The sequence below is a fragment of the Sinocyclocheilus rhinocerous genome, unplaced genomic scaffold (assembly GCF_001515625.1).
Source record: "Sinocyclocheilus rhinocerous isolate Xijiao unplaced genomic scaffold, SAMN03320098_v1.1 scaffold869, whole genome shotgun sequence".
NCBI classification, from domain to species: domain Eukaryota; kingdom Metazoa; phylum Chordata; class Actinopteri; order Cypriniformes; family Cyprinidae; genus Sinocyclocheilus; species Sinocyclocheilus rhinocerous.
Genome location: NW_015653483.1, coordinates 1311572 through 1324941, shown reverse-complemented (window position 1 = coordinate 1324941; position 13370 = coordinate 1311572). Strand labels below are relative to the sequence as shown.

Here is a 13370-nt window from a genome sequence, read left to right as displayed (position 1 = left end):
CAGTCCAGACAAATGCCCGTTTTGCCTGCTTATGCGTAACAAATTCTCTTGAAGGACCCACAGTTATGCCGCCTGTTTTATCCTGTCTATGCCAAATGTCTTTGGTCGTGAGGCCTCTTCTGAGATGTATCCTGGCTTTTCTCGAAGGGCTTGGGGTTATTGATCTCCGTCGAGTGTTTACAAGCCTCCCGGTTGCTGATATCTCATCTGTGGCTGCATCTGCTCAGGATTCCTGGGTCGATTTTGGAGAGCTCTGTGTCACCTGGGCCCTCGGGGACCTCCTTTGTTGACAGTAACCGAGAGCTGTCTAAAGGCACCGTTATTTCTTTGTCCTTCTGGTATCGTGTCTGGTCGAGGTGTGGTGTGGGTCGTCACCTTGCTCCTTCGAAGTGAAAATGTGCATTTCATGTGTGTCCGTCCTCGATCGAATGAGCGAGCGAGAATGATGTGGTGGTCCCTGACTGATCCGCTGCCTACAAAAGGTGTTAAAGTCATTAGTGCATGCATTGTGGGATATGCGGCTCTTCACATTGTAGTCTTTGTGTACGTTCCCCTTTGAAATTGACCATGATGAGAGGACTCGTTATGTCAAAGTGAAGCTGCCCAGTGTACACGAAGGCCTCTCGCTCACTACGTGAGAGGCTAACGGAGCCGTTTGCTCTCTTTTGCCATATCTCTCTACGCTGAGGATGGTTAAATAGCCCCGTCGTTGTGGCCGGTGTGGTTGGGTTTGTGTGTGATGGTGGTCAAAAGAGTGGCCGACTCGTCTAGTGGTCCGTCCTGATGCTCTGTGAAGGTCAACTCGATCTTGGTGAACTCGCTGTCTGTGGACTGGGGCGTCTTGTCCATGCGAGACGCCATCAGGGCGTTCTGATATTGCTGGCGGGTCACCTGACAGAGGGAGAACAAGAATTGATGAGACATAATTATACTGGTCTATTTTGGATGCAATGCAGTACTGCTAATATCTGGAATTAATCACATGTGGTTGTATTTTTATATCATTTTTAAGTTGCTTTGAATAGAAGAATTATGGAAATTCACACAGATTTTCAGAATTAGATTTTTAGAGCAAGTGGATTTCAAATGAAATAAATTATATAATTGACCAATTATGGCCATAAGTTGATCCAAGGAAACTTTAGTTTTATTTTCTTGCTTTTTTATTTTTATTTTTAATTGGCTGTGTAAGTTAACATGTTAAATGAATAAAATGTCTGTCATGACAACTCGGAGGGATTGGCATGGTAATGTACATGACAATGTTAATGTATTTGGTCTGGGCGGAATAGATCTGCTACACTGCTGCTGCGGCAGAGCAAGTACCAAGACTTGCTACTGCCAATACATCCACAACATGCTGCTGTGAGCATGTAAGAAATATTGCTGCTGCAAATATAACATACATGAAATAACCGCCATATAGCATACATGAATCACCTCGTAGCAGATCTATACAGGCGGAGCTGGTGAAGGTGGAGGGTTTCTGAAGCAAGCTGCAACTGCTACGGCAAGCACTAGTCATATATTTGAATGTTGAGCAGCGAGCTCATTGGCTACCGATACAGGAGAGAACCAATCAGCTGTGCCATGTGATGATGTCATTAGGTCAGATTGAGTTAGACCTATCGGACTGCGCCATCTAGAGTTTAATGCCAGAACTCTGTATATGTGTTACATAATTATTTTTAACACACCCACCAATTTTAATTGTTACCATTTCAATCGGCTTTCGAAAGACAAAAATAGTCAGATTAATCATTTTTGTTTTATTTTAATGGAATTATTTGATGCTATTGACAGTTCTAATTTTTAAGAGTAGGAAATAAAAGTGCAATCTGTTTCTAGGTTCTTGTGAAATATGTTCTGAAATGGACATTCATTGTGAAAAATTGTATATTAATTTTTCATTCAGTTGAAATGTTGGTCTTCAGATTTATATAATAACATTATATAATATTTCTATTACATTATATTCTTAGATTTATATTGACAGACGATGATGCTCTAAAAAAAATCGACTTACTACCAAGTAAATCATTTCCAGAAAAAAATGATGATTTGCTTTTCTCTAGTACAGAGATTCCCAAACCTTCCTGTCAGACAAACCCTTCTGACCTCAAATATTTACATGAAATACACCCTGAGATTTTAAGTTAATATTTCAATAATTTAATAACATGTCAATTAATGGTCACAAGACATGCAAGTAAACAAATACAATATTTTATCTTGTTAAGTGTTTTATTTTTAATGTATTTATTTACTTTAAATATTTATAATTTAATTAATTATTAGCTTTTCATCAACTTACAAACCCCTGCAGTCCCCTCTCTGGAATCCCTGCTCTAGTGCAATGACAAAATAAATGCCCATTATTCAATTTTGGAAATGTATAATATTACACTAAACATTTTTATCACATAGTATAAATGAGACTTTATACAGGAAAATATAACTGCCTTTATATTTCAGTAAGAAAGATCATGACATGTGGGAGTCAAAAAAGTTTGAAATTCTCTGCACTAAATGATAAAAGTACAAATGCACTAACACAGAAGCTGCATGACGCCCCTGGCTTTGGATACAAGCTTCTGCTTAACGTGAAAATGTAATATGATTTTCAGTTATAACATGACTCTGGTCAGACAGGAATTTACGAGTCAAACTGCAGCTGAGCCTCTAGAAAGCTTGAGGAAATTTCAGCAATTCCATGCATTTCAAATAAACCAGTTTGAGTTCAGAAGTGCAATATAAATTCTCAGCAGCATTCAGACCTTGATGTAGAGCAGGTCAGAGGCGGCTCTCACTGAGTAGTCTGGCACGTAGACCTGCAGGAAGGAGTTGAGCTGGTTATTGCTGCTGCCCAGTGTGGGAGTGACCACTTCCATCCGGTCACTCCTGTTCAGGGAGTCCGAGTGGTTGAGTCCGAACGGTCGTGGAGGTGACTTATTTTCTGTATAGCAAATAAAGGGTGACATGCAGGTCAGTGGTCAGCTGCTGGTGTTGCTGTGATGTAAACAAATGAAACAAAAGATTCTTGTCTGATGTTCCATTCATTTTTCCATTCCTTTTGGATGCCCTGTCTCCTCTCATGAACCATGCTGTGGAATTATTTTGTGTGTTTAGACAAAAAAGTTAAGCTTCATTTGTTTACAATCCAAATTTGTGATGTAGCAGCCATTTAATGTGACTTAGATGTTCCTCTACTAGAAATCCAGTGAGGATTTGCTTACATAGCCAAATAATTAACATCAATAAGGGTAAACAACCATTAGCCAATGACTTCTAGCAATCATTTGGTACTACTTTTGTTTTGCTGATAAAACAATGGATACAATCCATTCCCTTTTTACATGTTTCCAAACTTTGCCAGAAAGTGACATAATTAAGATTGGAACATCTGCTTAGTAACTCACACATAATGCAAGGTGAAGAGTTTTTAATCAAAATAAGATTAGGTTCTCCACTTCTTAAAGAAATAGTTCAAAGGATGTCTGTGGGGAAGCAGTCCAACAGTCATTACACTGGAATGTATATAATCCCAGGGTCAGATGTCTAACCGTGTCGATTTTGTTCAAAATTACAAAAATATACACAACCAATTGCCTTCATATGAAAATGAGTTATTAAAACAACAAATCGTTTGTACAGTACCATTAAAACCGTTGGGGTCGGTAAGATTGTTTTTGTGTTTTTGAAAGAAGTCTCTTATGCTCACCAAGGCTGTATTTATCTGATTAAAATTGTAATATTGTTAAATACAGTAATATGGTAATGTTGTGAAATATTATTATAATTGAAAATAATTGTTTTCTAATTTAATATATTTTACAACACAATTTATTCCCGAGACAGCCAATTTTAAGCAGCCATTACTCCCGTCTTCAGTGTCACATGATCCTTCAGAAATCATTCTAATATGCTGATTTGCTGCTCAAGAAACATTTTTTATTATTATCAAAGTTGAAAACAGTTAATCAGATTGCTTAAAGGCTCCCATGATCATTTTCAGACCACTGACAGTTACTTTGTTAAAGAAATTGGGGACCTTGGACAGGGAAAATTCCTAATGCACTATTCAAATCTTCAGATTCTAACGTAAAACAGAGGATTCAGAGGAAGGAGTGAAAGGTGAGAAGAAACGAGTGCGGTACCTGGAGATCCTGCCAGCGATTCTGCCCTGCTCACCACAAAGGTTCGAGACAAGGAGAGAGGAACTGGAGAGCAAAAGGAATTGAGGAAAAAATAAAGAGAGAAGAAGTGAAAGATAAAAGGAAATCATAGGGAAGAAAATATGATTTACACAGAATTCCATCAAGAATCAAAAGAGTAATCATTTGCATAGTGTGCGTTTACATAATGTGATTGATTAAAGAGAGTCAGAAGCATGTATAATAAATCTCAGAGCAAACAACATCATGCATGATTTGGTAGAAAGAGTTGTATAAAATTAAGAGTGTAAAAACTTTGGAGATGAGACTCTTTCTTTCATGACCAAAGATCATTCATTTCATAAACGCATTATATGATCAGTCATTTCACTCAAAATCCTGACATTTAGGGGTGTGTACAAGAAGTGAGAAAATCTATCATTCAGACCTGGTGAGGAGGTTAAAGTCAGCACTCCATAATAAGAGAAGGCACCAGCTTCAAACTTCATCCCCTCCTTTCCAGCCTCAACCTCCACCTTACCCTGTAGGCCAACAAAGATACAAGTATAGGAGATAAAACTCAGTAAAGTCGTTGTATTAAATTGGTTCAAAATGAGGAGTCTTGAAAGGCGACCAAGCCTTTGCAACAGCCTTTGCTACAGGAGTGCACCTATAAAAAAAATTCAAGGTCTGCAAAGTTTGTGACCTCTCAATCAGAACTCATACCTGCAAGATGAGGATGAAGTAGTCCACAGGCTTGTTGCGGTGAAAGAGGTAGTGCTCTGACATTTTCTTGTTCTTGTCATCATATTTGAGCTCCTGGATGACATTAGGATGTTTCAGCAAGCGCAGGAGGATTTTCTCTGACATTTGAGCCGTACTAAATGACTCCACCTCTAGGGGGAGAAGGGGAAAAAACGGGTTTAAGAATGTTTTACAAATTTGTGATTGCATTCTTAATCATTAAAAAAAAAACACAGAGACACATGTAGTTACATGCTGGACATCAGTACCAGTTGCCAGGAAACGCAGTGCGGCCAGAAGAAGCTGCGGTGATATTTTCACCCTCAACTCATTATCTATGGGTTTGAAAGCAGAGAAGTCCTGTTTCCTCTCTCTGTGAGCTACCTTCTTTTTTGTCTTGTTGTCAGCTTGCATTTGGGAATAACAGAATGACATGGTTAAATGGTTTCACTTACATTGTGTTAAAGAAAGGAAAAATATTTTAAAAATCTAGTTTAAAACACTTGTGCCAATTTCTCAGATAGGTACTTTTTGTATTCATTTTGTTTTACATGGTTTTGAAAAGATTATATTCCATTTTCAAGAAAAGTTTCAATTTAATTAATCTAAATAAAATGTGATGTGGTGTAACCATCAAGTAAAAAGTTAATTACCTTGAATAAATGGGAGGGCACACTTATCTTAAAATTATCAACAAAAAAGGAAAAAAAAATGTAATCTTTTCAATGTAAAGTATTTGTAATACAATTATCATGAATTATTCATGAATAAATATAAGGTGAAATTCATTTAAAAAAATTTTTTTTTTAATTTAAATAAAATGTAAAAAGTTGCTCATCATAGAAGACGTGAATTCAATATATATGAACTTTCTATTTTGGAATAAATGAATAAGCGTTAAGTCAATCACCCATAGGTTGAATAAACAGAATAAAATAAATGAATAAATAATCTCATAGGTTTGGATAATAGCATCTGCCAGATTTGCAAATGTAAATGTTACTCACTGTACAAGTCTGTCTCATCTAGAATCTCAGATTTGATAATTTCCTCAATGACGTCCTCTAGCGTGACGATGCCCAGAACTTCATAGAACGGATCTCCCTCTCCTTCGTTATTCACTCTTTGGACAATGGCCAGATGGGATTTACCTGCCAGGGCAAAAACCAAATACACTTACACTACGAGTTTATGAGGTATCTCCAGAGATCATTTTGAACATGGTGGTCTCCCTGTACCCTCAACAACCATAAATGCACTAAACCCCACAGAATCACAGTTATGTTGGTTTATGATTCAAATATGTCACGCATTCTTACTAAAATCTATGAGAGAGTCATTATTTGACAGTTTTGTGACTATTCAAACATAAGGTTCTTGGAATCAGTCAGACAACGATCCATCTAGTTTTCTTAGCAAATCTCTCATGGTTCCACATCTGTTTTCCCAGGACCTCCTTGATAAGCTGCTTAAAAAATTCCTGCCCAGCACTGTCAACCAAAACGTTAAAGAAAATTATTTTCCTGCTTCTCAGCTAGTGATCATTTAAAAGGAATTTTCCAGAGCCAGAGCTAATATTAGATCTGAAATTAAGTTCCATTCAACTTGGGCGATGCTCTCACCGGCATGGCAGTGTAGCAATCCATTATGTAGGGTGTCCGTATAAAACTTTTCCATAAATACCAGTATATAGCAGCAAAAAAGAGAAGCGGTTTCTTTAAAAAAAAAAAACTACTGGGCGGCAGAGAGATCCGGGTTAATGACTGACCGATCTTTCTTTACCCTGTGCTTGGTTGAAGGAACATGCGAGCCTGTTTCATGCCTGTTGGAATCAGTAAGCACCAATTCTCGCCTGAGGAAATATAGGTGTGTTTCCATTTAAAACCAGCATGACTTTAAAACAGTGGGAAAATAATATTATTTTTTACAGTCTAGGTCACCCACATCTCTCACCCCTGATCTAAGAGAGATTTAAACAGTCATTCCTCAACATGAACCAAATAAGACACAATAAATGATCTCTCATTGGTTCAGTCCAGTTACAGCCAAACCGAGAACACAAGTAGGTCTTATATCCAAAGAATCTAGAGAAGAGCCATTGTTTTGAGTTTCCAAGAAATTCCCACACAGTGTCACGGAGGCTTTAACAGCAAATAACAAAGTCTGACTGTTTAATTTTGACCACTTTGAGAAGATATTTTGAAGTGTATTCAAATAGCATAATGTTCTTTGACATCATTTACAGTCGAGGCGGGGGAGACAGAGCAGGACTCGAATTTCGGCGCGAGATTGTGGGTATTGCGCATAATTCTACTCATTCCCGCAGGTTCCGCGCTTATAACAGATGACGGAACGTATCATTTACTTTTAAGTCTTGCCAATTTAAACATTCAAGCAACTTTAAGGCATTCAAGAGCAAAAAACCCGAAAGAGAACTCAATACAATACTTGCGCACTCTGTTTTCTGTGCGTCCACACACCCAAAGCGCACATGAAACAGCCTCTGAAACAGCACGCGACTACACAATTGAGTCATGTTTTGTGCCTTATTGCGCGTAAATGGCCAAATACACACCAAATTTAGTCAAAATGCCCGTCTTGGCGAGTATTCACGTAAACACAGTCGGTTTATATTAAACATAGTCGGTAAGTGAATGTAAACGCTGAGAAGCAAAACGCACATTTAACAGAACATTAGATCCGTGCACGAGGTCTTAAAGAGACAGCAGCCTAAATAAACCTTCTGCTGTCTGTGTCATTACTGTTTATAGAGTGAAGATTATCCAGTGTTATTTTACAGTTGAATAGATTATTCAGTTTCTATAGTAATTCTGTACTTAAATATTATACCTGAAAAACTTAAAGTACTGTTAATTTAATTTATATATTGTTATTGTTTTCATTATTTATTTGCTCTAATTGTGGGTGGGGAAAAAATTGAAATAGAAATGTCCTGTGGCAATTTGATCAACTTAATGCATCCTTGCTGAATAAAATTATTAATTTCTTTAAAAAAAAAATCTTACTGACAACAAACTTTTAAACGGTAGTGTATACATGTAGTCTAGTCTATGGACAATTCTCTCACACTTCCCAAGGCATAAAAATATGACCTCTGTCATGTAAGAATAAGACAATTCCTTTCTATGCTTAAGACATGGCTGTCGATCATAAAGCATTCTTTCGAGAGAAAAAAAAAACTCCAAGATAAATTGATGGAATGCTTTCCAGAATGGTCTTATATTAAACATTTGGGATCAAGTGAACAGAACACACATGGTTTCTAGACAACACAAAAAGACACATTTTGTACATTCCACCTTATTTATGGAATGAGGTTTTCCTTAGATATTTTCCATAATGGAATTTCCCTATAAATAGTCGATGGGACTGTGGGTGGCACGTCTGTGATGCTTCACTGGAACATCTTGCAACTGTTGCAGGCACTTATCAAGGCTGATGTGTCTTTTTTTATATAGCGCTTTTTTAAAACAGTAAAATGACTTTAGGTTCCCAAGAAAAAGACTTAGTCTATATAACATTTCACCCCGGAAATAGACATTTCAGTGCAGTAAATTCACCCCCAGTGCTTCTCCCCTGTGACAAGCCTATGACTCGCATCATAATCATTTAGTGTGATTTCAAACACAAAATTTGATCAACATTTGCTTTTTCAATTAAAAAGCTTCTCATCAGACCTCAGTATGTTGGTCTCAGTGACATTAAAGTCACGTCAAAATATTAAAGCTTCCTGATATACTGAACATGTCAGTGCTCATAAAAATGTTTACTTTAATTAAACTATTAAAGAATTATCACTTTATCTATACCTAGGAGACTTTTAAGTCCAAAATGCTCATTTAAGACTAAAATTGGTAACAATGAAAACTACTGATGGTACATGAGCAATCATTCCAACCTATAATACCATTAATAGCCTATATGTGCTACAGAATAGGATATCTGTAGTTGGTTATCGATCATTTGTAATAATTAATTTAGCTTACTTCAGTATTCATTGTCCCTTCAGAAATCCTTGTAATATGCAAATTTTGTGCTCATGAAACATTTCTTATTATAATCCATATTGAAACAGTTGTGCTGTTTTTTTTCTTTCTTTTTCAGGATTCTTTGATTGAATAGAAATTTCAAAAGAACAGTATTTATTTGAAACAGAAATCTTTTGTAACATTATAAATGTCTTCACAGTCACATTTGATCAATTTAATGCAGTTAAGAAATTAATTTCTATTTAAATAATAAAATCGAACTGATCCCTAACTTGTTAACGGTTGTGTAAATTATTCATAACATAATATACTTTATAAAATAATATTCAAATAAATGTATAAATATATTTATAATTTAGATCCATTCCACACCATTTCATCCCTTTTCCTGTTTCGGTTTACTGCTCAGTTGTAACTGTAACAACAACGCATAATTCTTTAAAAGAGCCTTTACTGGAAACTAGTGGTTCAATCTTGTTTATAACACGATTTATGTTTAAGTCTGCCAAATGTGCCTTGTTTTGTCAACATAGACATCAATTAACCCTGTGAATTCCTGACCCTGCTTACAGGATTACACATTCCAACCCCACAACATTTTGAAAGCAAAAATCTCTCATTCCTGAAAAGAGTCATTTTATAAAACTAGAGAAGCCAAGAATGAAAAAGCCACAATCAAAGCAGTTTACGTAACAAACAACAACCTGAAATCAAGCAATAAAAAAACAGCGGAGTACAAAATATTACAACAGCCAGAAATAAATAGCCTGGAAATTACAGTACAGACACATAATATCCAAGAGGAACCTAGCATAAGGATATAAATAATATATAGATATAGTCCATCAGAGACCAGCAGCTTAATGGTCACTTGCCCTTTGATACATCAGGTGACAATTTGCTTTTGCCATAACAGCATATCACTACATTTGTGTTAGGTAAACACAGTTTGAAAGCTATGCCAAGTCACAACAAAGACAGGGAGAGGAAGGCTTATGTGAGTGATATGGAGTCCTACACAGGAGATGTGGGGGCTTCTAAGACAGGCTTTGTTGATGGACTCAAGCTCAACACTGTACTACACATACCTCAATTATTGCCCAAATCTGGTTAAGTCCATTTCCTGTTGATCCGCAATTTGTGGAATGTTGGGCCGCGGTCCTACTATGGTCTGTGTCCTCAACTGGGAGACAGCGTGTTTGAAAATGACCATCGAAGGCAGAATTCTTCAACTCAAACTGGCTCCTACATTGAAATAACTGACTAAACCTACTAAGACACACTTTAACTAAAACTATGAAATTTACCCATTTAAACACATATGTTACGGCTGCATTCTTCTACAGTACGTAATGACATAACTTGACCCACTCATATTGCTGTTTGGTATTTTTGTCATAAAATAATTCACTGGTTAAGACATCATGTTCTGATGGCTCAGGGCACTGAATGAAAATTACAAACCAGAATGATTACTCAGTGCCTGTTGTAGTAAGGATTCAAGCAACAACAATCATAAAATAGCTTTATGGGACGTGATGTTGCACAATAAAAACTTGGGTTATATCTAAGTCTGTTTACAGTGGATATGGCCTTTTTGTGAACTCTACTCCAGAAATCAATGTTATGTCTGAGTCAGAGACCCGTTTGCATCACTGACGGTGAAGTTTAATTCACTCTTCTTGAATTGTCTTCATTGAACCCCACACCTCACATGTTCTCTCTGAGCCTCAGAGAGAACATGTACCATCAGGGGCGCCGCTACGGTTTCTGGGCCCCCTGAACAGCATATTGATCGCCCTCTGGGGGTGGGGGGCGGAGTTAAAGGTTAGAGGAGTGGTTAAAATCTTTACTGATCCAGGCGGGACCCCCAAAGCCCGACCCTCAACCAACCCAGGGAGTTACTGCATTATAACATGCTAAACAGATACTTAGTCATGCAGTTAGAAAGTAGTAATTTATAAATAATATAAAAATGCTTTTACGTTAGTTAATAATTAATGCGCAATGTCGCCCTGCAACAGTTTGCCAAATTTCTTCAAGATTTTTTAAATAAAACACTTTTTGTGATATAGAGATGATATGTAAATATATAACAAATAACAGTGGTAACAAAGAGATAAACAGTAACGCTAGGGTACTTTTTTCGATGATTTTCTCGACGTACCGCCAGATGTGAGCGTTGGAGCCGTATATTTATCTATGGTTGGAGCGGTGAACTGTTGTTATGGTTACCTACTCAGGCGAACGTGACTTCTATTTGCTAGCGCTATATGACTAACTTGTAATCTAACTTTAGCGGTTAGCCTACTTAAAGTTTGAAAATGCTGTTAAAACAAATGATAAAGGACATATACTTTTATTATAATAAACCTGAATTATTCAAAAAGCAATGACATTATCTATAACTTTACCATTTTTAAGCTCCTCACCTGTTATGCAGGTGAATTCGTCAACAATTATATAGCTTTTACAAAAAAAAAACAAAAAAACAACGCAACTGTATATAACTTTATCTTTTGTAAAGTCCTCAAGCATCATTGTATTATCATATAGCTAAATTCCTCAAGGTGTAGCTTTAAAAAACAATGCACTGTATACATCACAACTGACCTTTTTTAAACTCCTCGAGCATGGCATCCAGCTTTGTATCATTGAAGACAAAATGCAGAGGGTGGCTGTAGAACTTGGTGATGGTTTTCAACGGCGTGCAATCGTCTGGATCCACAAAGGCCAAGTCCTTGACAAAGAGCAAGTCCACAATATGACATCTTTCACCCTCATACACAGGTATTCGCGTGTAGCCGCTCTCCATGATCTCAGACATGGTGTTGAAGTCCAGGATGGCATCAGCGGCGATCATGAAGCAGTCTCGCAAAGGCGTCATGACATCCTCCACAGTTTTAGTCCTGAGCTCCAGAGCGCCCTGGATGATGTTGAGCTCCTCTTTGACCAGGTCATTATACGGATCTGTCACCCTGAGCATCTCCAGAAGCTTCTCTCTGTTGTACACCGTGCCGATCTCCTGCCCCAGCACGTGGTCCAGGAGTTTACTGACGGGATATGATGCAGGGAAAGTGAGGATCATGAAAAATTTAGTCAGGAGTATTGTGTTTGCGCCCACGGCAAGCCCATGCCTGGAACAGATGGCTTGTGGCACGATTTCTCCAAAAATCACAATTCCTATAGTGGACACCACTACAGCGATCAGCCCTGATCCTGCGATGTCATCGAGCAGGATAGTCAAAGTGGTATTGACCAAGACATTTCCCAGGAGCAAAGAGCACAGAAGGTAGTTTCCTTGGCTTCGGACTGGCTCGATCCTCTTCGCGTAATTCTTCTCCTTCTCAGTCCCGCAGTTTTGGACAATCCGGAGCTCCATTGGATCCAGCGCCATCAGTCCCAGATTCAGCCCGCTGAACATGCCGGACAAACACAACAACATGGCAATAAAAATCACCTGCAGCCAGAAAGGCAGCAGGAACTTTTTTTCCTCCACCACGAGCACTTTAGTGTCATGCCCCTCGTGATAAATCCAGGTGTTCTCGGACCACGAGTCCTGCGCGCCAGGTGTGACGGTGGCGATGCACAGGTAATACAGTTTACTCTTCTCTGTTTTTCGCAGAGGTTTCACCTCTATTTCAACAATCCCAGATGTCTTTCTGTTTACCTCCACGTTAGGAAGGATGATGATATCGGAGGATCGGATGCCGCAGGGATGCGAGGCAGGTGCGTCTCCGGGGCTCTGGCTCTCCGCAGGTGCGCTGCCGATGCTGTGTTCCGTAAAGGCGAGTTTGGACCACGTCTCGTTGTTGATGTTTTGCCCATAGACCCTTAACCTGACACGAGAGCGCTCGCTGACGCGCAAAAAGCCTCTGTCCATAAACGACACCTCGTCGGTGTCCTCGAGCCGGAGGCCAATGATGACAGTCTCTTCTGGCGCGTCTTTACCATCAATGCTACTGATCAGACAACTGCTGACAATTAAGAATATAACAGTCAATGATCTAGCCCGGTTCAGCGCCGCCATATTAGAAGTGGGCACTGCGGTCCATTGCTCTGCCATGTTGACAATGGGCAGACTTTAATCAATGAATGTAGGATGCTACAGTCAGAGGGAATCCTCGTCCGCCTTCATTCTCTCTATAGCAGTCCTGACATCAAGCAACAAGGCAGGCATTACTCACCGCGTATCACTGCCTTTCTGCTCCACGATGACACACCAGCACGCTCTATGTGAACTGCTGCGAGTACAGATGCCTAATGACGGACGTTCATCTTGACCAATCCGGCCACGTATGCAAATTTAGACCGGGCGTATCCAATGACATCGCGCGAAATGTCGGAGGAGAGGCGGTGCTATCGGGCTTAAACGCGGTAGTGGGTGTATCCAAAGACCAATCAGCGGGTAAAATGAGCGGTACCTAAAAGATGGGAGTGGTCACCGGGGACCAACTGAATG

The 13370-nt window shown here is 38.7% G+C and overlaps 1 protein-coding gene across 2 annotated transcripts; it reads right to left on the bottom strand.

Annotated features, from left to right (window-relative positions):
- Positions 1-680: 680 nt before the first annotated feature.
- LOC107716327 (metal transporter CNNM2-like) lies at positions 681-13153 on the bottom strand. Of its 2 annotated transcripts, XM_016522706.1 has the most exons (8): positions 11522-13153; positions 5906-6049; positions 5168-5305; positions 4881-5050; positions 4603-4696; positions 4158-4220; positions 2778-2956; positions 681-891 (listed from the first exon to the last, which is right to left on the bottom strand). In XM_016522706.1, exons 1-8 carry the CDS (start codon positions 12972-12974, stop codon positions 694-696), a joined length of 2439 nt encoding a protein of 812 aa, XP_016378192.1. In that variant the 5' UTR covers positions 12975-13153; the 3' UTR covers positions 681-693. The 2 variants fall into 2 exon arrangements, with proteins under 2 accessions (XP_016378192.1, XP_016378193.1); XM_016522707.1 differs by lacking the exon at positions 4158-4220.
- Between the last annotated feature and the right edge of the window lie 217 nt (positions 13154-13370).